Here is a 27761-nt window from a genome sequence, read left to right as displayed (position 1 = left end):
TGAGGCGCACGATATGATCGTGGCGCTTAGAGACATGTTCCAAACACAGGCCAGGACTGAAAGGTTCAATGTGTCTAAGGCCTTTGTGGAGAGCAAGCTAGCAGAAGACGCAGCAGTAGGACCACACGTAATCAAGATGGTTGGTTACACTCAACGGTTGGAGAAGCTGGGCTTCCCACTGGGCCAAGAGTTGGCCACTGATTTCATTCTTTCGTCTCTTCCGCCTAGCTATGGGAACTTCATCTCGAACTACCATATGCATGGGACGGAGAAGGGTCTGAATGAGTTGTGTGGCATGCTTAAAACAGCAGAGGCTGACATCAAGAAAAGCGCTAGTACCAGCCATGTGATGGCTATACAGAACAAGTCTAGCTTTAAGAAGGGCAATTCTTGGAAGAAGAAGGGCAAGGCTGCCAAGCCAAACCCAGCGCCCAAGGTTAAAGCTGGACCTAGACTTGCTCCAGACAAAGAGTGCTTTTATTGTCACGAACTTGGTCACTCGAAGAGAAATTCCAAGCAGTACCTAGCTTTGTTGAAAAATGGCGGAAGTAAGAGTACTTCCACCTCAGATACGCTTATTGTTAATGTTATAGACAACATATTTCTTGCTGATACAATTATTAATTCTTGGGTATTTGATTTCCGCGTGGGCAATAATGCAAGAGTTACTACGTTGACCATCGGGACGATGCAACTCCACCTCCCGTCAGGATTTATTATGGAATTGAATAATTGCTATTTTGTTCCTAGTTTAAGTCGAAACATTATGTCTCCTTCATGTTTGATGAAGGATGGTTATTCATTTGCGAGTGAAAACAATGGTTGTGTGATCTCTAAGAATGATATGTTTATGGCTTTTGCACCCATTATGAATGGATTGTTTGTTTTAAATCTTGATGGTTCACCTGTCTGTAACATAAATGCTAAAAGGCCTCGGCCTAATGATTTGAGTACTACCTACATGTGGCATTGTCATTTGGGTCATATAAGTGAGAAACGCATGAAGAAGCTCCATACTGATGCACTTTTAACTTTGTTTGATTTTGAATCATACGAGACATGTGAGGCTTGCTTACTGGGCAAGATGACCAAGGCACCTTTCACAGGTTTTCCTAAGAGAGCATTAGACTTGTTGGAACTTGTACATACCAATGTATGCGGACCAATGAGCATGACAGCCAAAGGAGGGTACCAATACTTCATAACTTTTACTAATGACTTTAGTAGATATGGATATGTCTACTTGATGAGGCACAAGTCTGAAACCTTTGAAAAGTTTAAGGAATTCCAGAATGAAGTTGAAAATCAGCGTGGCAAGAAAATTAAAGCCTTAAGATCTGATCGTGGAGGCGAGTATTTGAGCCACGAATTTAGCAACCATCTGAAGAGTTGCAGAATTGTTCCACAACTTACGCCGCTTGGAACACCTCAGAGAAACGGTGTATCCGAGCAACGTAATCGAACTTTGTTAGACATGGTTCGATCAATGATGAGCCAGTCAGACCTACCGTTATCATTTTGGGGATATGCTCTAGAAACAGCAGCTTTCACACTTAATAGGGTACCGTCTAAATCCGTAGTTAAGACACCATATGAGATGTGGACTGGAAAAACTCCCAGTTTGTCTTTTCTAAAGATTTGGGGATGTGAAGTGTTTGTCAAGCAACTTCAGTCGGACAAGATCGCACCCAAGTCGGATAAGTGCAATTTTGTGGGATATCCAAAGGAAACTTTAGGATATTATTTCTACAACCGGTCAGAGGGCAAAGTGTTTGTCGCTCAGAACGGGGTTTTCCTAGCGAAAGAGTTTCTCAAAGGAGAAAAGAGTGGAATGACAGTGCATCTTGAAGAAGTTCGAGATGAGCCGATCGGGTAAGAATCAACAAGTGATGCTAACGTAGCAGAACAAGTTGAGATACCCATGGCAAGAGAAGTACCGCCACAACCACGAAGGTCGGCAAGGCTCCACGAAATGCGGAAAATATTATTCTTGGACAATGATGAGCCTGCAACATATGCAGAAGCAATGATGGACCCAGACTCTGAAAAATGGCAGAGTGCCATGCAATCTGAAATAGAGTCCATGGGAGACAATCAAGTTTGGAACTTGGTTGACCCGCTTGATGGTGTTAAAGCCATAGAGTGCAAGTGGATCTATAAGAAGAAAAAGGACATGGATGGAAAATGTTCACATCTATAAAGCACGACTTGTGGCAAAAGGTTTTCAACAAGTTCAAGGAGTTGACTACGATGAAACCTTCTCGCTCGTAGTGATGCTTAAGTTTATTCGGAGTATTATAGATATAGCTGCATATTTCGATTATGAGATATGGCAGATGGATGTCAAGACAGCTTTCCTGAATGGAAACCTAACTGAGGATGTGTATAAGATACAGCCCGAGGGTTTTGTCGATCCAAAAAATGCTGGAAAAGTATGCAAGCTTCAGAGATCCATTTATGGATTGAAGCAAGCATCTAGGAGTTGGAACATTCATTTTGATGAAGTGGTCAAAAGGGTTTGGCTTCACCGAGAACGAAGAAGAGTCTTGTGTTTACAAGAAGGTTAGTGGGAGCTCTATAGTATTTCTAATCTTATATGTGGATGACATATTGCTGATTGGAAATAACATTCCTATGCTTGAGTCCATAAAGACTTCACTGAAAAATAGTTTTCGATGAAGGACTTAGGGGAAGGGGCATATATTCTCTCTTTACACAACAAGTACGTTTTGTCCTTAGACCTGAGATTGTCGCAAGTACTGAAGATGTGGATCGACTTACTTAGGGGCTATCAAATGCAACACCATAATAGGGTAGTTAAAAAGATAGCTTTTGGGTTTGTCAGGAAGCATGCTGTGAGGCATGGTCAATCAAGATGGGATTTGCCCCTCTTTGATTGAGAGTGATATTTCTGGGCCCCTCGAGTGATCGGATCCAGAAATGCATGACCATGCTACGTACGGTTAAGAGTTAACCTACAAAGGGATTCCGAATCATAGGATCGAGAAAGAGCGGTCGGCTTGAAGCTAGAACAAATATCATGAGGCAAAGAGAATAGCATATACATGATGTCGTGACGGTTCGTCTGATATGATCTTCGTGTGCGTATAGGAGTTGGCAAGTCTTGCTAGAGGCTGCTACCAACTATTGGGCTGAGTAGGAGTACTCAGGGCATGTCTATATGTATCCGAACCCATAGGGTCACACACATAAGGGGTTGGAAGCCCAATTCCGATATGATCCGAGTTGGATTAAGTTTAGAAGTACTAATGGACCTCAGACCCAGAGGCCCGTCAGGAACCTCTATAAATAGAGGAGTGGGGCGCCCTAGGGTTTGATCCCCTTGGCCAAAAACACATCTGCCGCGCCTCCCACGCCCTCTCCCTATTGCAACTCGCGGACCTAGTAGTCTGGCTTGTGATGCTTCCTCCCTGCACGTGTGGATACCTTGGAGGTGATGCACCTGCAGCACTTGGACGAGCCGCTGACGAGCCACGACGAGACGACGACGAGCCGCGGCATGAGGAGGACCTCGCTGTACGTCGACGAGCTGCTGAGGAGCTGCTCGACGTCGATGTGATCGACTACGAGTTTGACTACGCAGATCGACTTTGCTGCCCTGACGTGATTCTACATCTTCCGCACCTGTGCGTCGAGTGGTAATCCCGTGATCCATATATGGCAATTTTTCTAGTTTACGTGGTAGAAAAATTTTGTTTTGCACTAGTGTAGCCTACCTCGTATCCCAACAGTTGCATGTGGATGATAATAACTTAATCTTGCTTAGTCATAAAATGATCACTTAGTAAAAGAAACGGTTATGGGTTAATCAACACATTTGCTAATAAAGTTCTTTAAGTTGTTTAAAAATTCAAAAACAGGATAACTTTCTAAATAAGTGTTAAGCAACCCTAAAGTGACCCCACCCTTCTTTTGTGAAGTTTAAATGATTTGAACTTTAGATGTGTACACAATCACCATCAAGTCAAGCCTGAGTTTTAAATCACAAGACACCTTACTTTACAAGAAAAGAAATGTTTATAAACTTGTCTAAATAAATATGGTCGAAATGCATCCTAAGCTTTTACAATGTTAATGAAATGCAACCTACACATAAAAGCTTGTTTTTGAAATCTTGCATGTGCATCTCGTGTAGAGCTAACCTCGTTGACGGAACGTACAAGCACGGACCAGAACGCGAAAAAGGATGTCCTCCTACTGAGTTGAGCGTAATCGAGGCAAATCAAGGCCCGAACCAAAGTTCGAAAGAGCCCAAGGCTGAGTTAGGGCAAGAAGGCAAGCCCCGGAGTATAACCCAGTTTTCTAAATTTATGCACTACTTATGCTAGTTATGTTTGTGCATTAAGTTCAGAGGAGTTGCTTGAAACCTTAGTTGCATGATCCTAGGTACCTATATGCTAAGTACTAGTATGTTAAGCCCTGCAGTTGCTATGCTAAATAGGGACACGGTAAAAGTCGAGTGATTTCCTATTACTCGGGAGCTATAGGAATTCCCTGTTTACTTATGTTGAAATCATAAGTATTGACGGGCGGGGCTGGGCTATATGTTCTGGATTGGTGGATTTCCCCGTCTGTCTAGTAATAAATGTGCTAAGGCCAAAATGTGTCGGTGTTCGTGGTCAAGTGTTTGAAAGTACTAAGCTCATACCTAATATGGGATAGGGAAGCCTGGTACCTGATTAGTCTGGGTTCGTGGCTTTATCCCCACTGTTTTTGGAATTGGGTTCCCCTGCTGCAGCCTGTGGGTACAAGTGCAGTCATGGTACGGCATCGTTCCGGGACCATGGGCCTTGTATCCAAGAGAAGTGGTCCCTGTCCACGTGCTTGGGGATTGATGGGGACGGCTGACATGTGTGGACCCGTCGTGGTACGCATATATCGTGGGTTTAGGTTCACCTTGCAAGGTTAAGAAACTCGATTCGAATCGTCTGCCTCTCACAGTTTGAGACTGCTTGATCACTATGCTGCACTGAGTAAGAAGTGGAACAAAGGATGATGATTAATACTGATGCTTGAATTAAATTGTTTGTTCAACATGCTTGCTTAGAATAGGTTTTTACCTAGAACGGTTAAACCAACTAGAACCTGCTGCTAAAACTTGAAAGTAAGGACCTACTTTAGAAGCATTTGGCAAAATAAACCCCTCAGCCAAAAAGCTTTGCATGTCTAGGAGTCGATGGATTAGATACCACCTAACGGGTAAGCCATGTTAAGTATTAGTATACTCAGCCTTGCTTGTGGCTATATTTTTCAGGTTTTGTTATTGAGTTGGCTGCTAGTGTGTCTTGGCTGTCCCAACTCCCTCCGGGTTGGATTGTCGAGTGGGACCCGTCCACAGTCGGCGAGGATCATGGTGCTTGATATCATGGCCAGCTTCACCATGGTATTTTATATCGATGTTAGACTTACGCTTATTTTTTTCCGCTACTTTTGAACTCTGAAAACTTTACTTTATACTTTGGAACTTCTGAGTTGTAATAACTGAATGTGGGACCTGTAATGAAATATCTGGATTGTTGTAATCTTTGGACTCGTCTTCGTGCGAGTATGCTTTGTTTCGATCCGAAACAAGTGGTTTTATCGGGTGAAACCCGATGGACTGCCATTTTAACTTGATTAAAGTGTCTGCTCGCATATGAGGCGATGTTGAGTACACTTTAGCTAGGTTAATCTGGGTGGTTCCGCCACAACAGCCCCCGATCATAGCGAGAGTTATCCATGTTGCCCTAGTCACTCCAGCACAAGCGTCACGAGAGACAATTGCGCCCAAGTCGCGCACCGGAGGGAAGAAGGGGAAGGGGAAAAAGGAGGGCACTGGGGAGGCAACACTGCCGTCCCACGACCAGGAGTGGCCAACGTCGTGCTCCACTCCCTCAGCCTCTCTGGTGTTGAAAGGGCCTGAGGTGGACATGGGGAGTGTCGCATTCAAGATCAAGATGGGTATCATTATCATGGTGCAGGCTAGCCCATTCTGTGGGAAAGTCAATGAGGACACAAGTACCTATTTGCAACAGTTCCTTAAGCTCTGCAGCACCTTCACCATCAGAGGGGTGAGTGAAGATGCTATTCGTCTCCAACTGTTCCCATTCTCTTTCCTTGGGATGGTGAAGCAATGGTTCTATGCGAGCCATACGGAGGTGAATACATGGGATAAATGCTCTATGGCATTCCTCGTGAAGTTCTTTCCGTTGGGCAAAACCAACGGCCTTCATGGAAGGATTTTGAGTTTCCAGCAAGCAGCTACTGAGTCAATCCCCAAGGTGTAGGAAAGGCTTCAGGAGTACATCCTGGCCCGTCCTTACCACGGGATGGATAAGTGGCTCATTCTTCAGAATTTCTACAATGGGTTGACTCCGACATCCCAAGGCCATGTTGATGCTGCTGTTGGAGGAGCCTTTTCTCGCTTGCTATTGATGCTGCTACAACATTGATCGAGAAGATGGTCTCTAATCAAGGGTGGAGCGATGAACGGCTCCAACTCCATCAGAGTGGTACGCATACCGCCAAGGAAGCGGACATGCGTACCGCCAAGATGGACCTCTTGATGAAGATGTTGGATGATTACACCAAAGAGAAAGTTTCCATGTCCAATGCCGTCCAAACTATGGATTCTCACATGAGATGTGAGGTTTGTGGAAATACAAGACACTCCGAGAATAATTGCCCCGAGACTCAGGAGGACGTATTGTATATGAACGGCAACAACAACTACCGTCCACAAGGAGGCCAAGGGTGGAATCAGCAACGCCCTTATCAAGGAGTTAACAACAGTAATTCTTTCAATCCCAACCAACCCTCCTTTAGAGATCTCATTCTTGGGCAAGCTAAGATAAATGAAAGTTTTACTAAGAAGTTAGCTGCCAACAAGAAAACCTTGGATAGCCTCAACATAAAACTTGATGGTCTTTCCTCTGCTTTCAAGAACCAGCTGAGTTTTAATAAAATGCTAGAAACCAAGTTAGCTCAGCTGGCCGCTGCAGTTCCTTCTGTTGAGATAGGGAAGATCCCGGGGCAAGCCAAGTCTTCTTGTGAAAATGTTAGTGCAGTGATCGCCAAGTGGGGTAAGCCATCTCGAAGGCCATTTGTTGCTAACCATGAAGAAAAAGTTCATATACCAAGCAAGGAAGCATGGGATGAATTGGTACCAAGCAAGGAAGATCAGAGATACTCGGTGATCAGCTGCTCGATATAAGACTACTACATCAAGCAGGCCCTTTGTGACCTTGGATTAAGCATCAATATCATGCCCAAGGTGATGTTTGAAAGGTTTAACTATCCTACTTTGTCCCCTACCTTGATGAGATTGCAGCTAGCCGACTCGATGATCCGATACCCCAAGGGGATAGTGGAGAATCTTTTGGTAATGATCCAAGGTTCCTACATCCTTGTGGATTTCGTGGTCCTCGATATGGAAGGTGACTTGGGAATGCCGCTCATTCTTGGACGATCATTCCTAAATGCTGCCAATGCAAGGATCGATGTTGGAGCCGGAGAAATCCGCTTCCGCATTGGGAGGAGGAACATGATGTTCAAATTTCAACAAAAGGAGGAGCAATGCTACCTGATCAATCAAGAAGATGAGTGGCACAGGGAGTAGATGGAGCCATAGCCCCAATACAAGAAGCCACCATCCACACCAACAAAACCTAAGAAGACCAAGAATGTATGGCGGAAGGTGGAATGAGCGTCCTCATCCACTTCTCCAGGATGGGACACCGAGTGCTAAAACAAGACGGGGAAGAGTCTCACTCTTCGGACTCAAAATGGTGAACCCTTCGCTGAATCGTAAAATTGGTAGTTATCTCATATTCCCCTTTCAAAATTTTGATTTCCCCATCATTTGATATTTCAAAATGCATATTTGATTTTTTTCAACCCATATTTGCATGCTAGAATTTTTCTAGCCATTTTTCCCTTTTCATAAAAAATTTTCTGAAAATGATTTTGAGCTAAAATCTCTTTGAAAAATTGTTTGAGCATTTATGGAGCAAACTTTGGCCGAGGCACCCATGCATGATGTCATGTAGCCGTTGGGAAGCCTATGGCAAAACGGGGTAGCCAGTGGGGTCCACCAGGGGTCGATTGACCCCTGGGTTCGGTCGAACCAGGAGCAACGGCTCCTGGGTCCCACCTGCGCCGACAGCTAGTAGCCGTTGAACACGGTTGGAATCCGACCATTTGCCCCCATTGCTTTATAAATAGAGGCTGATAGGGGGTGATCTCCACCCATTACTCATATTTCATCCATTTACTCCCTCTCCACTCTTTGCTCTTGGGTTTCCTTTGAAGTTTTGCTGAAAAGTTGAGTGCAAACAGTCTCTCTCTCTCTCTCTTGATTTCTTTGCTGCAAGATTGGCCAAGCATTGATGGAGCAACGTGTGGGTAAGAATTCCATTCGATTACGCTAATGTAACCCATTTCGAGTTGCTCTTGTGTTCCCTTTATCTTTGGTGGCAAGCATGAAGTGAGTTGCTGGTGCGTTCAGGAGGATGATGGGTTCAAGCTCATCCCATTCGCGGGCTAGCGCGAGCTCTCCTCACTCCTCCGAACAAAAACCGAGCCCGACCACGATGGACTATGAAGAAGAGCAAGAAGAGCAAGTTGTACCGCAAGCCGAAGCTATGGAGGTGGACACAAGTGATGCCCCTACCTCGACTTGCAAGGCGATCAAGAGAAGCAAGCCTACGCCATCCTCAAGCTGGGCTGTTGGCACGAGCAAAGAGGTCAAGAAGAAAGTTCTATCGAACTATGATCGCTCGTTAGTTAAGTCTTTGCAGAAGAAAAATCGAGGAGAGTCGTCGTTCGGTCGTACTATTCCCTAGCTCGGGCAGCAAGATCAACAACGTATATCAGCTATGCCTTTAGAACAACAAATCAAGGTTGTTCAGTTTATGTCAGAGACAAGTCTCTCGCTTGATGCAGTTTTAGGGCAAAACAAGCCGCCACCTTCAGAAAAGGTTATACCTAAATGGCCCTTTGAGTTAGGCAAGCCTCTAGTCAGGTCTGAATTGGTATAGAAGCTCTCAACTAAGATGTATGAATTCCATCAGTGGTACATGGAGGAGTTGGCCAAGGAAATGACCATGTTCGCTCTTCTTGTTAAACCGATTGATTATTTCGGTGCCGATAAGCAACTGCTGTGGTTGGAATTTAAGGATATTTATGAAGTGTACCATCAAGATGCCCTTGATGTTTCTCTTATTAGCGCCTGGGTTCTCTAAGTGTCTGTTTATTAGATGTTTGGGCTCAGATCATTATTGTGTGTGTGTTTCATCCCACTAACTTTGTATTTCATTTTATGTAGGATGCAAATTCAGAGGTGCCACCGAGAATTGTACTTCAACATTAGCTTCATGGACCCGGCGCTTATTAACCAAAAGCAGATACTAGATTAACCAAAGTCTACATTGGACCTCACATACAATCTCTTAGAGCAACAAAATTACAAGCATTACATACTACTACCTTACAACTTTAAGTAAGTGTGGGTACCGTCTATTTTTCTTTTTCTTTCCTAACCTAATTAATGTTAGTTAGTTCTAATATGAACTTTTATATACATAGTTTTACCACTAGATTCTCCTTATAATTATCATTGATAAAAGCAAGGTTATTGTCTTCGATTCGTTGCGGAAATCAGAGGAGTACCAAGAAATTGAAGACTTTCTTAACTTGTAATAATGTTGGACCTTTATCTCTATGCAAAAGTTTGTTCCTTAAATTTTCACCTAACATTGTATAATTCATTATTTTAATTCGCAGCGCATGGAAACGATCCCGTAAGACTCACTGAGGTGAATTCAAAGAAACACTTGGATTCAAAACAGATTTTCCGGTATGTAAGGAGTTTGCACATTTTATTGTACATTCTATAACAGGAATATTTTATAAATTGTTTTTTTCCACTAAAGTGTTATAGACAGGAACAAGGGAATAATTTATTTGGATACTACATCTGTGAGCCATTTTGTGAAGGACAAGGTGCTATCAGATGATATCCATGTACGTAAAATAAACCTATTAATAATTAATCATTGTCTAGCTCCTTATATTTTAATTGTTGGTTTAACTTTCACATTTTTCCAAATTACAAATGATGAGGATTAGCAACAAACTCATGCCACAGGATAGGATTTTGGCAATCCAAGAAGCACTCCTAGGATTTCTGGTGGACGAGGTGATAAATCCCCGAGGAGAATTTTATTACGATGGACATTCAATTTGATAAGATCTCGCTAGGGTTGGTTCCCGATCTTTCGATGAGAGGGCGTGGGGTAACTCGATTGGTGGATGGAGACGACGTTCACGGCCCGATTACAGCCTTCCAAGCTGCGCCTTAGCAACCGATGCACCACCTCCAATGGCTACCACGATCTTGTGGAGCGCGTCACCCGGCCACTAGGGCACTCGTCCTGCAAGCAATCGAAGAACTAGCAAGAACAAGTATAACTAGTACTAAATTTACTAGATGAAGATGAAGGTTTCAAACTCAATCTCAAATAAGGTGGGGTTCCGAAGACAAGAAGATGGACGGTTGATCCAACACGCGCGCTTACAAGCAAGTAGCGAGAGCTAAACTTGATCTAAACAAAACCCAACTATTCTTGGTGATGGCTAAGGGGTATATGAAGGTGGGAGGACGACTACCAGGGTGTTGGGGTCGTGCTCCAACCCTAGGACACGTCCCTAATGGACCTGACTTGATACACAGCCCATTAAGCCAAATTAAAATGACGTGGCACCTTTGGACAGAAAACCTATCGGTAGTAATTCGATCATTGTGGCCACCTCAGACCAGATATGGACTTGAATCTGGATCCATATGAAAATATACTTCATAACGAATCCTTGAAGTACTTGAACACCCCAATCCGAGTTCGTATGCGATCGTGGTGACCATCACAAGTTGATGTTGTCCTGAAGTCCGAATCCAGCCTACGCGAGTCCTTTTCTCTTTCGGTCTTCTCCCTGGTTCCTAACCAAAACAAGAGTGCACGCATCTCCATGGTCTAAATAGGATGGACAGGAACTCAAGAATGAACTTACTTGATGATTAAGTTGACGAGCACAGGCACGAGTAATAGGACCAGAAACTGGTACTTGTGTAGGCATGGATGTATCGTTGGTGTTGATGTCCTCATCACAATTGCCCTACCGGAAGACTCACCGTCGGATCCTAATAATTAAGGGGACAAATTATTTTATATAGAGTAATTGTATAAATACTAGTTTCATGTGTATAATATACTAAGAATTGTATATGTAGTAGTTATAATTAATATTATGCATATAGTATCATGAAATATATACACGATATGTATACAATACAAATGTATACGTATACGTAGTGTACGCTAAGGATGTATACGTGTGTGTATATATATTAGTGAAACAACAATTAGTATTTATATGGAAAAGAATTTAGGGTAAAAAGAAAAAGGTCTTTAGTCCTATTGGTATTACCAACCGGGACTAAAGGGGCTATCTGCATGCGCCTACATGGCGGCCCCTTTAGTCTCGGTCGGTATATCAACTGTGACTAAAAGAGGTCCTTAATCCCGGGACTAAAGAGGAGGACCTTTAATCTTGAAAGATTAGTCCCGGTTGGATTTTCGAGAAATATAAGACTATCCAACTGGAACCGATGCTCAGTTTTCCATCAGTAACAAATACCTTGAGCTGCAGGAAAATTGGTTGGTTTGTGATAAATCGCTGCTCTGCCTCTTCTACGGAAGCATGGATGCCTCTTCTAGAGCTTCTTCCCAACATTCTTCCGCTCTTGGCCGGTATGAGTGGATAAGTTTTGAGATTACTCGGCTGACAATATCATTAACGACTACTGGAACAATCATCTCCATTTCATAGTTCTAATTCGTAGAGGTCAAGTAGGTGAAAGAGAACTGACGAGGTTCATTTTCATGTATAGAGGCATATATTTATAACGTGGAGAAATTTTAGCGTGCTTGGAAAAAAATAAGAGCCGTACGACCGGTGAAATCGGACGGTGGAAAGAGTAAATACTATGAAGTAACAAGAAGTACCACAGCAGTACTTTAAATGCTTTTAACACAGCTCAACCTGAGGAATATACATAGGACAAAGAAATATACTGAAAAAAAAAGCTATGGAATTTCTTGGTGCAGATCGACATAAAAAATATCAGAGGATCAAAATTCATCTTTTGGTTGTTCAAATTTTATTTATAGTTATCCCTTAGAGCAACTCCAAGAGACTGCTAATCTTACCCCAATACCTTTTTTAGGAAAAAAGAGAGAAAAAATGAACTCCAACAATCCACCTAAACCTTTCCCAATTTTTTAGCGACGCTAAAAAACAGCCTGCCACCGTGTATATTTTAGCGTTGCTGTTCCTCCCCCAATCCTGATTCCCGCACGCCCGCGCGTCCCTTCCGATGGGCCCAATATGATGACGTAGCCTGTGTTTGAAATATTGGGGGCTATTTATTAGCGATCTGCTGTGGACTGATATGTTTTTGGGGGAAAATTTTTTTAGGAGAATCCCCAATACATAGTTTTGGGGAAGAATTTTTTAGGATACTCTTGGAGTTGCTCTTATCACCTCAAATATTCTTTGAGAATATTGTGGAGCTTCATGAGCTGGACCGCACTAATGATGCACCACGAGGTGCGGATGTATTAATTTGGGATATGGCAGGGGTGCTTTGATAAATATGGGAAGAAGCCACTGTGCTAAATTTCAGCTCGCCCTAGCTACTTCCTTCATTCGGTTAGAAGACATCTGCAGGCTGGGAATACTAGAAGGCACCACGGTGAAAACGATGAAACTCCACATGCCACAATGGAAGGCAAGTAATGCAGTAATAGCTGTGCTCTGCTCATATAGTCATATTAGAACATAGTATTTTTTTCTACAAAATGCAAAGATAAAAGACAAAATTGCAGACATATGTACGTATGTAATAGTTAGAACTACAAAGGAAATTTTGATTCAACTCATTTTTCTCTTTTGTTATTAAAATTGAATTAGTTTTATTTTTCTATATAGATGGCTCATTACAAGGAATACGAGTATAAGTGCCAAAAATCATTATGATGGAAATAAAAAATGTCACGAAATAGTTCTCATGCAGCGATGGTTTAAGCAATTTCGTCGTTAAGTTGAAGTAGACAAATATCTTTGTGGCGAACACAAATTTTCGTCAAAAAAGAGCAACAATCAGCGACAACCAATCCAATTCATCATCAAATATTGATTAATTAGTGTTGGTTCCGTTTTGTGACAAATTTTTGTCACAAAATGTATTTTTGCCTTTTTTATTATTTATTGGACTAACTTCGAATTTGAACTACATGTAAGACATTTAAATTACAAAAAAAAAGTGATATACGAGTACATTTATACATCAACATACCATATGCCAATTTGCAAGGAAAAGTCAAATATTTGTATACTTTAAAATCTATTTTGCTTCATTGGTTAATAGTTTTTTATTTCTATCTATGATGAATTTCCATGTTTTCTGTGACGATTAGCAATCAACATTGAAACTCAAATCTGTTATAGTGCTCCATGATTCACTTTGAAACTTGAGAGCCGTTCGGTTCTTAGGTAAGCTTTGCCTTGCCTTGCTTAGCAAGAGCAAACCTCGCCTTGCCATCATGAGTGAGACAAATTGACTCTCTCACGGTAGCAAGGAATTTCAAAGGCCTTGTGGCCGGTTGCTCGCCAAACAAACGCTCTGCTTTCCTATAGATTCTCGCTGGGCAAAGTGAGGCTAGCCTCGCTTGAGGATCCAAAAAGATTGAATTTTGCCTAGCGAGAATTTATGGGAGTTGGTCAAATTTAAGTTTGTTAGGAGGACGTTATAGATTATAGTTATTATCATGTTGTCAAAACTGAAATTAAAGGCTATTACTATTTTGGGCTATTAGAACCAACAGAGTTGTATACTTGTATCGATTCAACAAGCACCTATACATGCAACAAGCACCTGTGTTTGTTCCTCATGTTATCATAATGTAAGAGCATCTCCAACAATTGATGTAAAATGGATTGCTATTCCCATAAACTGCCAGGATACATAAAAATAGTCAAAAAAAACTGCTCCAACACCATACCTAAATGGATTGCTATCCCTAAATTTTTAGACTATGACCTAAATTTCTCTCTCCTATATGTAAATATACCAATCCAATGCTGGATTGGTAAAACTGGCAGCACTCCACGTGGGAAGGTCAACTGCTCGCTCGGGATTTTTTCGTGCCGCACCTGCCCCCGTGCTCTCCCCAAACACATCGCCTCCGGCTGCCGGAGCTCACCGTCGACCATGCCGTCGCTTGCCCTCACCCCTCCACCTCCGATTTGCTCTCTACTAGCCTCCCCTCCACCTCCGATTTGCTCTCTACTAGCCTTGCCCGACCCGCGGGGAGAGCGACAGCGCGCTATCGTGGGGAGGGGAGCAAGGGATGGGCGCGCGGGCGGAGCGGCGGCAACCTGACGTAGGGAGAGCGGCGGCACGCCGGCGTGGGTGGAGGATGATCCTCACTGAGATTGAGCTCCGCCGCGTGGGTGAGCTCGATGGGTGAGCTCCGGCACGCCGCCCTCGCCGAAGAAGGAGGGGGCACAAGAGGGATGCAATGGCGACTCAGCTTGGGTGAGGAAGCGGTCATCGAGGTCGGCGAGGGGAGGGAGCAGAGGGCGGCGGGGGCTAGGAGGAGAGGGCGGCGGGGGAGGGAGGAGAAGGCGGCGAGGGAAGGGAGGGAGAGGAAGAGTAGCTGCACGGCGTGGGGCGAGCGGCAGCGCAAGGGAGAAGCCGGCGATAGGACGAGGGGAAGAAGAGATGAAGAAGATGTGTCTAAGTTATAGATTGTCCCTTGAAAAAAGATTTTATTCGTGAATTAGTCCTTAAAAGGATTATATGTCACCACCTAAATTTTTCTCTCTCCTATACCTAAAACTGATTTTAGATCACCAGTTTACATATGCTGCTGGAGATGCTCTAAAGCTGGAACAACAATACAATGTCACTTTTTACGTTGATCTCAACCATTTATTTGTAATCGATCTTTACATTTTTACTCCATAAACCTCCTGTGATTTACCCTGAAAAGTTTCGAAGTTCGTGCCTAGAAGGAAAAAAAAGTCCAAATTACAACTATCTTTCGGTTAAATTTACCCTCTAAACTATGTTTTTGTCAAATTTACCCCATAAACTATGCTATTTGGTTCAACTTACCTCATAATGCATTTTGTCATTTTTGTTTCTTCATATACAAGTTGAATTTTAATTTGAAACTTTGCAGGATGGTTGTGAACATCATAATCTATATTAAAAAATATTTTATAAATTTTTTATTATTAGTTTTTATATAATTTTGTATCTTAAGGATGAATTTATTATTAAATATTCTAACTATCAAAATAATGATAAAAAATTCATAAGACTTCACTTGTGCATGGAGAAATAGAAAAGATAAATTGTGTTAAGGAGATAAATTGAATCAAATGTCATACTTTAGGGGTAAACTGAACCAAAGAAATATATTTTAAGCGTTATCCAGACTTTGGTTACAGAGTAATTTGGACTTTTTTTCAACTCAGCGTACTGAGTCCGCTTCTTGTCAAACAGATGTAGGAACACAATACGTATTCGCTTCAGGGAAACGCGAATACAGTTCAACCCATTACGCATCATCAACCCCGACCTCCTTTCGCCCGCGAGCCGCGACTTTGCGCTCCGCAACGCTCCCTCCTCTGCTTCCCTCCTTCGCCTCGTTTCAAACCCTAGAGCCCCTCCTCCCCCGCCAGCACCCTAGCCCTAGCTCCGGGAGCCCACTCCCATCGCCCCCTCCGCCGCCCCGGCCGCCCCCCGCCTCCTACACGCCTAGCTCCACCCGCGCGAGCCCCCCTACGGCGGCTCGGGGCCGGTGCGGAGGCTCTCGGCGTGGGAGGGGCTGGGCGGGGAGGGAATGGTGTGGCGGCCATGAGCCGTCCCTCTTTCCGGCCGCGGCCGGTGGACATCCACAGGAGGCTCCCCATCGTCCGGTTCGCGCGGGAGCTCGAGGACGATGACCCCACGTTCGCGCTCCGGGCCGCGCCTCCCCTGCTTCGGTACTCTGCACCGGAGCCGGCGGCTGACGGCGAGGTAATGCGCGATCACAAAGTTATGATTAGATTAGAGACTCGTTGTAATGTTGCTTCCTGAAATGGACTGAATTTTGGGGCGTGTTTGGCCTTTCATTGGCTTAAACCTGGTGGCCTTATAAGGTGTGTTGTGGGTGAGCACCTCGGCAACAGAGTGATCGCCCCTAGCTTGTTGACCCAGGACCCATGCATCCGTTTGAACGGGCTCTAGGATTCGCTATTAACAAATTGGCCCTACTGAGCTTCAAGATACCTCACTGAAGTGAGTCAGAGAACTTATGTTGAACTCAAACTCTAAGGACCTATTATTAAGATATTATATTACAATGTCATGCACTGATTGTAAAATTCGATAAGGGAGTCAAAGAACACTAAAATTTCAGACTCAAAACTCTTATGACCTAGATTATTTAGATATGATGTCTTTAAATGTTACCTGATACTGATTGTTAAATTGAAAGGGAGCCTATCAGGTTATATTTCAAAATTGCTTGATAAATACGGCTTACAACTCTATCTCTGTATGATGGCCAAAATGATACCCTATCTCCATTACGGACATCAAGATTAGGAATGAAGGCTTGATATACCAAAGAGTTTAGACGTGGATCATTATCTGATAGTTCATTACCTTCATAGGTTGGTGATCATTTTTTTTGACCGGAAACTGTGAGGGAAGCCCCCACAATAGATTTTCATTAAATAGAAAGAGTTACACACACACACACAAGCAAAAAGCCACAGAGAAGCTACTAGGAATATACAAAAGACTAGGTTACAAAGTGTTCAACCAATCCATACCAGCTTGATGATGATATATTGATATTCAGCTTTTATCCTGTACGAATGCAGGATAACCTCCTTTTCTAAAGCCTGCTTCCGACCAGCCACATTAGGGACTTTATTCTCAAAGACAAAATCATTCCTTTCCTTCCATATGCACCAAGCCGAAATAATTAATATCTCCATGAAGAAGGGGAAAGGGAATGATTTTCTCCCAAACCGCCATTTTTTTAATTTTTTAGTCTAGTTGAGTTTTGTACGCTTCTCATGCTGTGCAATCTTGTTTGTTTGCATGCCACTTAACTGAGTTGTGCTATCTTGTGGTCCTCGACTACATCTATTCATCCTTCTGTTTGGATGCAGCTCTATAAAACTTTTTTTTTGTTTAGTAGTTGATATAAGGCGTAGGATACTGTTACATAGTTTGGCAGATATGATCTAATCTCTGCTTTGCAGGCGCATCCAGCACCTAACAAGAAGAATGCCCAAGAAATACCCACACCCCAGTATGATGTTGTTGATACATACGAAAGGGACTATACGCGTACCTTTGCACAACCCACAACATACATACGTGGAAGAGGAGGTTTATTTCTTGTGATTTCAATAGTTGAAATTACATAATATGTTCTCTTGAGTGATTGTACTTCTTAGTGTAACTACTGTTTGCACTTGCAGCCCGAGCTGAAGTTGGTGATTTTATTGAGTATGACCTGGATAATGAAGATGAAGATTGGCTTGAAGGTTATAACAATGAGCGGAAAAATCTTAATGCTGAAATGTAAGGAATATACTGCAAAGCTAGATATACTATTGTATTGTATACATATGATATTTGCTTATTATAACTCCGTACGTTATAAGTCAAAGATCAAGATTAATTTGTTTGTACAGAAATGCTTACATTTTCTTAGCTATGGGATGTTGCAAACTTTCTCATTGATGAAGTTTATAATTCTATTTTGATGGCCAAAGTGCACCTATTTTGAAGTTCAAAGGGCAATTGTTAACTATATCCACTTATCTACAGTTCAAGTTGAACCTTCTATCTCCAGCTTTGGGAAAACTAGTGATAAAATTGCACTTTTGCATGTAGAGTAACTGTAGTCTTGCCAAAAGAAATCGTAAGTACCGTTTGAAAAATTTAAGGTGACATCACATGTTACAGGTTGGAGGCCCTCCTATTTAAGCTGGAAATTTTGGACCACAAAGCTCGAGAAAGAGCAGGCATCATAACACCTACCATGATTGGACCAATTCCAGTCATTTTGCAGCTTGATTCTGCCTTTGAGGTAATAATTTCATGGGAGAATTACAACTTGCCCCCTTCAATTCATGTTTTGCTAAATGTCGAATCTAAACTTAATTCAGGGAAAGTTTCATGGCCACTCCACTTCTTTCCTTTTCTTTTTGTATTTTTTTATTTCCATGTTGCTTTGCAGGTCCCATTCTCCCATGTCTTAGGTTATGAAAGTTGAGCCACATAATACCCAAAAAACATTTGAAATTTCTCCTACATTATTTATTAAAAAAATGCCATCAGGCCGTGTTATATGTGCATGTATTCTTCACAGTTTATGTCCACGAATAGTTAACAAACATGAGCTTTTTCACCGAGAGAGGGTGTAATATTATGAGTGGGGTTACTGTTAACTACTGGTAAGGGTCCTGGACCTGTGCAACTTACCTTGTAGTTCGTTTCCTTAAATTTATTTTCATATAAGTCAAGTTATCCCTATAAACAGAGTAGAATTTCTTTCATCGCAAAGATTAAATAAAATGTTTGTTATGGTGCTGGAATTACCACATGGACAGTACATGTGAGAACTTCTCTGAAAAGCGCTAGGCCATCGGCAGGTGACATGGTGGTGCCTTGCACCTATTAGCTAATTATTAGGTGTGTTAGAAAGTGATTAGGTGCTAGGGGAAGGGTGGTATCGAGCTTCTGCATATAGGCTGGCTAGATTGCATCTATTTTTTTTCTCATTCGTGATTAAAGTGGTTGTCCATATTGCATCTGATGCATCAATGAATCAAGCTATGATGATGCCACCTGACAAAAAGCATGTGCTTCAATCATAATTTCATTTGCTATTGCATTTGTTAGTTTTAGAAATAAGGGTATTGCCCATGCATTTATTAGTTTTTGAAATAAGGGTATTGCTCTACTGCACGCTATCAATTATTTTAAATTTGGTACTCGTACACTGTTCAATCATAATTTGGATTTGAAAATACAAATTTGCAGTAAAAGAACTCTACTGTCTATGCTTTGACTAGAAACATAAGTTGTATTGTTATACCACTATAACAGCTCCAATTAATCCACAGCATTTTAATGTGACCTGCCAAAATGAATAGTTCAAATTTTCTTTGTATTATTTGTTAATGAGTGAATTTGTTGTCGTTTCTATTTTTACCGGATTTTTGTGATTTTATTATTATTTGGTGGACTTGATTATGTTAAACAATTAAATAGCAGTGTTCGGAACCTAATTTAAGAACTAGATCTTGGATTTGCAGAATTATTAATGGCTTGTTTGGATAAAACCATTCCCTCCCAATACATGCAGATTGGAGTGTGAAAATGAACTAGTTTCCTTGTCAATCCCTCCCAATATGTATGGATTGGAGAGGATTATGCTATATCAAACAAGGCCTAAATGTTTATGCTTTGAAAGGAATCCTGCTACTATGTTGTAATTACTTCACAGTTATTTCAATACTAGCTTATGCTTACAAGGTGTTTCTAATCCAGGCTTTGCAGTACTTATCTGTCTGGTATGCTGTATTCCAGGCTGCATACAGCTATTGGAAGGCAAAGGTACATCTCATCTTCACAATATAGTATATGTATTTGGCTCTTTTCATATGTCATGCATGGTGCATCTGTCTTATTTTGTCATGGTTTTCAGCTTTCTCAATTCTGTATTCCTATCTATCGCTATATTTGTCTTATGTATGCAAACTCTCTTGAAGATTACCTTTTATTATTTCGTTGAAAACTATCTATTTTCTTTATGTGTTAGTGTTATTTACTGTACCCGCGTTGACTTTTTTTTGTGTCAGAGAGAGCGGTGGCAAAAACCTATTTTGAGGCATTTGCAGGTTAGCACAGTTTCTTTTGGTACCCTGTCTACATAATTTTTCATGCATTCTTTTGTTGTCCTGCTTTGGAGATTTTTTTTTTGAACTAGCCTTATGTGAACTATCTTAAATTCTGAGATGCATGATTTTGTCCATGTTTGGCAGTGAAGTAGCTTATTAGAAGTGCTTCTCAGGCCACTATCTTGGAATATTAACATGCTGGAAGCCCTTTTCTAGAACCACAACTGAAATATAAACAGAAATTAACTTCTTGGCAACTATTTCCTGTGACTACACTGATAATTTCTGCCTTGCTATAAGAGACTGTCAACTGGGCCTCTTTTATAGAATCCGTTATGCACCATCTGTTGCATTATAATATTTTTCCCACTTTTAGATAAGTAAACCAGAGCAGAGTTCTAGAGTCAAAGAAGTAACAGAACATTTGGTTCTTCGACTATTTTTGTGCTGCTTCCTTATACATTAATTCCTGTTTCAGTATTAGGATTTTGTTTAATTATGATAAGTCAGAGGAAAACTTTCTGTCCTTTATTAGTCATTCTGTTCTTCTTAATGTTATTATGTTCTTTTCTCTTTTATAAATTGCAACAAATAGAAAAGAACAGCCATCCTATTTCTGTGTGCTTTGTTTTTTTACATAACTTCTTGAGTGACTTTTTAACTTTTTTTTTTGGGTAAAGCCGCCTCCACCACCAAGTGATACAAATCCATACAATGTCTTCAGACCAAGAGAGAAGGCTCATCATCTTCACACAAGAAGGGTCAGTGTTTAGAAACCAGACATGATCATTGAAAACCTTCTGTTGGTTTTGAGATGTTAAAATCTAAAAGAGCTTCTTTGATATATTTGCCTGGTGTGATATATTTCTTATGTATACTTACATTCTGATTATTGATTACATCTTTTTAGATGCAACGTCGAGAAAATAGTGCCCAATCATTCGAAAGACTCCGCCTGGTATGTGCAACAACAATAATTAAGTTCGTGTGATTATTATTTTTTTCAGAGTAGGTTGCTTTTTTTTTAAGTGCATGCTACGCAGGTGCTTCAAGTCTCTACCAAGGATTTGGTATCATGTTGATATTCTTTTGCTTACTTTAATCTCTTCTTTGTATGCATGTTTTCAGATGTAATTTCAGGAAAACTTAATTTGATGATAATGCATGTTTTGTTCAAAATGGGATTATAAATGCAGATAAATTCCACGTTTTGTTTGCTAGTTATGGCATTGTCTGTGTTTGCTTTTGCTGCATTTATAATGCACACGACTTGTGTGTGCTTGTAACATAATGGAACAATCTTTCATATGGCTTTTTACTTGTACAATTATTGGCAGGTAATGCTTAAGTATTGATTTACTTGCATTTGTATGCTGTGAAATTCAAACAGGTGAGGCGAAACCTAAAGCAAGCTAAGGTACTAGTGGAGGCTTTGATTAAGGTATGCTCATGCATGAAATGTTTTCAGAATGTCTTGAGAAAATAATAAACTCTAAAACTAATTATTTTCCATTACAGAGGGAAGAGAAGAAACGTGAGGCCATGGAGTGTGAGGTCCACCTTCGACGTATACAAATGAAATACAAGGTGAACACTACAAATGGATTGCTTTCAAACTTAATTGCTCACATCTCTTTTCTGCTTAACTCCATAGTGAGCTTTTATTCTTACATGCATTCATGAACTCCTAACTTGAGTTTTACATGTTGAATAAAGACGAATTTTATTGAACTTCAGAAGTTGATCTGGAATTTGAATTCTTATCATGACTAGACTCAAAACAGGATGCTGCCTGTAAAAAACTAACAATTGATGATTTCTTTTGTAAAGCATGGTTAGGATATCTGTTTCATCTCATAATTTGCTGATTATAACTGATGACTAATAGTGAATTAGAGCTTCGGCTCCTAGTAGTAACTGAGGTGTGCCCTTCTGTTATTTTCTTTTTAATGCATGCGGAGCATTCCCAAGATGAATGAATAGTTGTTTTTTTATGAATAACAATGCAGAACATCTTTGCCAGTGATTTCTACTTCTATGCAACCTCGCGCTTCAATGCTATGTTTAGTTTTGCTGGTTTTGGTTTTCTTTTAAATGAATATGGTATGCTTGTGAAGATATGAAGTTTGTTCAGAAAAGAAAATGAACAAAAGCAATATGATTATGATGATATTTGTTGCTGATATGAAATATTTATTAGTCGTGCACTCCCGGTCACAAAAATAGTGACATTTTGGACATCAACACAATCCTCTAAGAACAAATTTGGCTACAATATATACTATAAATACATTTAATTAAACAGTAGGTTGCTATAAAATTAGTCTTATTATGAAACTAATTTTTTGGACAAATCTACTCGTACCATTTCGAAATGTTTAACTCGATAGACACAAAGTAATTGCTGATCAAACAAAGTTTTCATATGTTGCTAATTGACTGGGCAACCAAAACATCACTCTTTTTTGTGACTGGAGTACTAAAGTTAATTGGAGTATGTTTTAGGATTAATATCCTATGCTAGGGATGCAAGTTTCATTTCGTTGGGTCGTTGGGTCGACCCAAAACTCATTCAAATGAACTAATCCCCGGATTTCTAAGAAAGAAACAACAACAACATAGCCTTTCAGTTCCAAGTAAGTTGGGGTAGGCTAGAGTTGAAACCCAACAAGAGCCACAAATCAGGGTTCGGGCACATGAATAGCTGTTTTCCAAGCACTCCTATCCAGGGCTAAATCTTTGGGTATATTCCATCCTTTCAAATCTCCTTTTATTGCCTCTTCCCATGTCACCTTTGGTCTTCCTCTTCCTCTCTTCACATTACTGGCACGCCTTAGGGTTCCACTACGCATTGGTGCCTCCGGAGGCCTTCGCTGGACATGTCCAAACCATCTCAGCCGGTGTTGGATAAGCTTTTCTTCAATTGGTGCTACCCCTAACCTATCACGTATATCCTCATTCCAGACTCGATCCCTTCTCATATGACCACAAATCCAACGCAACATACGCATTTCCGCAACACTTATCTGCTGGACGTGTTCTCTTTTTGTAGGCCAACATTCTGCACCATACAACATTGCAGGTCTAATCGCCATCCTATAAAACTTGCCTTTTAGCTTCAATAGTATGCTTGTCATATAAAATTTCTGATGCTTGGTGTCACTTCATGCACCCCGTTTTGATTCTATGACTAACATCATCATCAATATCCCCATCTCGTTGTAGCATTGATCCTAAATATCGAAATGTATCCTTCTAGGCACTACTTGGCCTTCCAAACTGACATCTCCCTCCTCATGTGTAGTAGTGCTAAAGTCACATCTCATATATTCAGTTTTAGTTCTGCAGAGTCTAAAATTTCTAAGCAAGAAAATTGATATTAAAATGAACTAAGGGAGTCACCCAGGCTTTGCATTTTGGTGGGATATGTTCTTGCATGGTTTTCTGACTGTAGTTTCTAAATTTATTATTTTACATTTTTCTACGCCGATAAGGTTAGGCCTTCTGTAAAACACCTCAGTATGATTTGACCTGAACAAAATCATTTGGAAATCACAAGACTTGTTATGAGCACATACTGAGAATACTGGAAAATATAACTTTTTTTTGGAAGCCCTGTAATACCAGTTATCCCTTGCTATACTTAGCTTGGGATCACATTATTTGTATTGTCTGATTGTCTCCCATAATTACAAGAATTTGTTTTCTTTTCAGCATGAAGCGCAACTTCTTGATGACGGGATTGCACTATCAGGCCTTCAGCAAGTTTCTACTCAATATGGATCAAGTGAAGATTATTCGGATTCAGATGATACAAGTACTGAGCAACCAAATTTACAACCATTTGCTTTTCACCTTCGGCTCCCTGATAAAAAGCTATCGGTCATCTCATCAGTACGTTTAAAGCATGAACATGAGTTGAAGAGAAGGTTGCAGCAGACTGCCTGGTTATTCAAAAGGGTATGCTATTTCTTTCTATTTTATCATCAGTTGCATCTTGAAAGTGACCTCTGTCCTTTCTTCATGCGTTTTGAAAAAGCCTCACTGTTCAGTTCACAACATATTTTGGGAAGATTGTTGTAAATTTCTTTGAAAGTTGACCAGATTTCTGAAATGCAGGATCCTGAGGAGCCAGTAATGCTGTTCACAAGACCGCTTGATCCTGGTAAGTTGGAGATAGCTGGCATCAGGCCACCACCAGCTCCATCTATTGATGGTGGAGCCACTGCACAGCCATTCCGGTGCCAGGGCAGGATCGGGCGAGGTGGCCGGATCATCTTTGACCGTTGGAATCCCCTCTAGGTTCCAATTGGTCAACAGGCCTCAGTTTCTACAGTATAATCATAGACCCCATGTGTTAGAAGGATGAAGCACCATGCTTGTTGTTATGTATGTCGTCGATTCAACTGGTGAGAGATGAAGCTCGAGCAGCTGTTTCTCCATGAGCCAGATTTGCCCTCTGGGATGCTCCATTTTCTGCTGCAGGGAATTTTAAGGCTTACATATCTGATGAGAAGAAATGTTGGACGATGCTCCTGGATTTGCTTCTGGTTCTCACATAACTAGAGTGAAAGCTGACAATAGGCACATGGGCTGCCTTTTCTCAGCTATTTGTATAGTTTTTCACTGTAGCTGAGATGGTAAGCAATTTAGTGCAGAATTTTTGCCTTCTCTTTGCTCTAGGGTTAGTATCTAATGCAAATATGCAATTCTTTGGTTAGCTATTTACTAGGAATGGGAATGTTCCTCATAGATATAGGGAAAATGATGTGTAACCAAGTAAATTGTGTTGCTTATTAATATTGTTCACGGGATCGAATATATTGGCGCTTTTTAAACTTGTTTCACAGAGTCATTAAGGTCTTAAAGCTCTCAAAATATAGATTTAAATAACTAAAATGTGCCATTTGAGGTCAAAAGGTCAAAACGCTTGGTACTTTCTCCATTCTCTCCATTCTACGTTATTCTCTCCATTCTACGTTATAGGTCGTAAGGCTCTCAAAATATAGATTTAAGTCACTAAAATGTGTGCCATTTGAGATCAAAAGGTCAAAATGCCTAACACTCCTCGTTATAAATTATAAGTTGTTTTTGCTTTTATTTTCCTATGTATTTATATTTAGATATATAGCAAAAGTTATATACATAGAAAATCTAAAATAACTTATAATTTGGGACAGAGAGAGTAGTAAAGAAGCCCGAGAGTAAATATGGAAAGGTGAAACCTGAAGGTAGGGATGGATATGGATGTATAGAAATCTGTATTCGTATTGCCAAAAATGTCAATATTAATATTTATAATTATTTTTAATATGGATGTCAAACTTGATTTAGTTTTCAGTTTTTTTTCTCCATCCGATTTTAGATTCGATAAAATTGTGGAATATCCGACATAGTCATATTTCGAAAGAAGAATAAAGTATCGGATAAAACCATCTAAAACTTATTTTGAATAATTACTAATTACAAATATTTTTAATTTTAATATTGCTAATAAGATAATGATGTATTTTATATTTATGGAAATATTTATTTATATTTATTCAATATATTCAATCATTTAAATATTTATTAGTAAACATGTTATTTTCAATAAGCTATCTATTATGTATTATATACTCATTATTTACTCTTGTAGCATAATTTTTTATCGACTATTAAACTAATAATAAAGCAAATTGATACTCGTTACAACGCTATATGCTATATTCCAATATCCGAATGTGAACTATTTGTTTTGTATTCATATTCGATAATATTTGTATTCGTATCTGAGTTCGAATTGAAATGTGGTAAACAGTGATATTTGAATTCGATTACATGTGTATTCGATCCGAATCCATCCCTATCTGAAAAGAACTAGATAGAGTCTAGCTACAAAGATTCGTGTAATGTCAAACAACAGTATATGTGCATGAGAGTCAGCAGCTGCAGAGCTTGAACTTTGCCAAGTTTAGGAGAGAGCAAAATAAGGTTGCGCACGAGTTAGCCCATCTAGCCCTACGTTCGGACCAGTATTGTGTTTCTTTTTCCCATGTTCCTAAGTGTGTTAATGCGCTCGTTTGTAATGATACTTCTTAAGTAATAAAGCTCTCTCCATTTCGAAAAAAAATGAATAGGCTGGTAGAGCTTGTGATTGATAAAATCAACATGAACATCACAAGACTAATGATCTTTGCTTCCAACTTCAATTTTATAATATACGTGGACATGATTTTCCAACGTACTACCTCCGGTCCATAATATTTGATGTTGCCGACCAGACTTTTGGCCTGCAGTCACAAATAAAACGAATCGGAGGTAGTATCTACACCGGTAGAAAACTAAGTATTAGTCCCGGTTGGAAGGGTGCAAATCTCTAAAAAAATCATCCGGGATAAAGCCATCGAGACAAAAGGGGTGTCTTTTATCCCAAGTCCCTCAACCGAGACTAAAGACACCCTTTAGTCCCGGTTGGCATACTAAATGGGCTGCCACGCCAGGCACGGTACAGGCCCACTTTTATCCCTGTTAGTAATACCAACTGGGATAAATGGTTTTGCAAAAAAATTTGAGAAATAAATAAATTCCCGGGGTCCAGGGAGGCCTCCCTACACGCGCAAGTCACTAGTCACAGGTCACAAGTCACGCGATTTTCACGCAAAATATGCGCGTGCGCGGTTCGTGGATTCGAGCCACGACCTCAAGCCTCGCGCGTAGCTTCCTTGCCATCCCACCTACACACGACATCTGACTATATAGTGGATCCAATCCTTTTATACTAATTCGTGGGGGATCCTTTTATCCCAGTTGGAAGCACCAATCGGGATAAAAGACCCCCTTTTATCCCGGTTGGTATTACAAATCAGGATAAAAGTATCCGAAGGATTTAGTCTACACATGGGGACCCTTTTATCCCGGTTTGTAATACCAACCGGGATAAAAGACCTGATGACGTCGGCTTCTGACACGTGCTTGGAATCGGCGTCAAAGAAGGAGAAAGGGGGCCGATGCGGCGGACTAGAAGCTACAATTGGGAATCGGCCGATTGAAGCTACAATGTTCCGGCCGACTGGTAGAGGGAGTTGATAAAGGCTGGTTGATTGGGAGTTGGGATGGTTTGGCCAGTATGGGCCTAAGGTGGGCCAAGATGAAGATTAGATGAAGATGGAGTTTGGCCAGTGGGAAAATAATAACCAACTCGGATACGAGTTGTGTTTGTAAATATTCGTTGTCGTTTAAAATTAGAGATAGATTCTAGTCGGTTAGGAAATCAGTTGTAACAAGGTATAAATAGCTGCCTCAAGAGGCATGTAAAACAACACATCAATCAATACAACAAATCTACTCTTTCCTCATACTTTACTTTCAAGTCGGCGACTTCGCCAAAACCTTTTTTCTTTCACGAGTTCGTACGGATTGGCAGGACTGCATCTACACGATCTCCGGCCGATTCTGTAAGTTCCGCTTATCGAGTAATATCTAAGCTTTAACTTCGGGCGCAGCGCTGTTATTTTGTTTAGATTTATTCACCAATTATCGATATTAACTAGAGTCATAGGTTTTACCTATTATTTTAGTTTTTATCACCAGTTATCCAGCTTGAGGTACGGACTGTCGTCTTTTATTATTTTTATCCTTTATCATCACATAGCCGATTAGATCCACTCCAAGTGTTGTTTTTGTAGTGTTGTTTAGGTTGCTCTAGAAGTTTTCCTTACGGTTGCTACGTGAGTATCGGCTGT

The 27761-nt window shown here is 40.8% G+C and overlaps 1 protein-coding gene across 1 annotated transcript; it reads left to right on the top strand.

Annotated features, from left to right (window-relative positions):
• The first annotated feature begins 15730 nt into the window (after window positions 1-15730).
• Window positions 15731-24875, top strand: LOC117861531 (enhancer of polycomb-like protein 1). The gene is made up of 12 exons (XM_034745105.2): window positions 15731-16147; window positions 17386-17515; window positions 17608-17710; window positions 18098-18221; window positions 19688-19753; window positions 19999-20037; window positions 20718-20798; window positions 20948-20995; window positions 21428-21478; window positions 21556-21624; window positions 23752-23997; window positions 24157-24875. Exons 1-12 carry the CDS (start codon window positions 15986-15988, stop codon window positions 24337-24339), a joined length of 1302 nt encoding a protein of 433 aa, XP_034600996.1. The 5' UTR covers window positions 15731-15985; the 3' UTR covers window positions 24340-24875.
• The last annotated feature ends 2886 nt before the right edge of the window (window positions 24876-27761 follow it).

Source organism: Setaria viridis, chromosome 6 (genome assembly GCF_005286985.2).
Source record: "Setaria viridis chromosome 6, Setaria_viridis_v4.0, whole genome shotgun sequence".
In the NCBI taxonomy this organism is placed as follows: Eukaryota; Viridiplantae; Streptophyta; class Magnoliopsida; order Poales; family Poaceae; genus Setaria; species Setaria viridis.
This window is presented reverse-complemented; position numbering and strand designations above follow the sequence as displayed.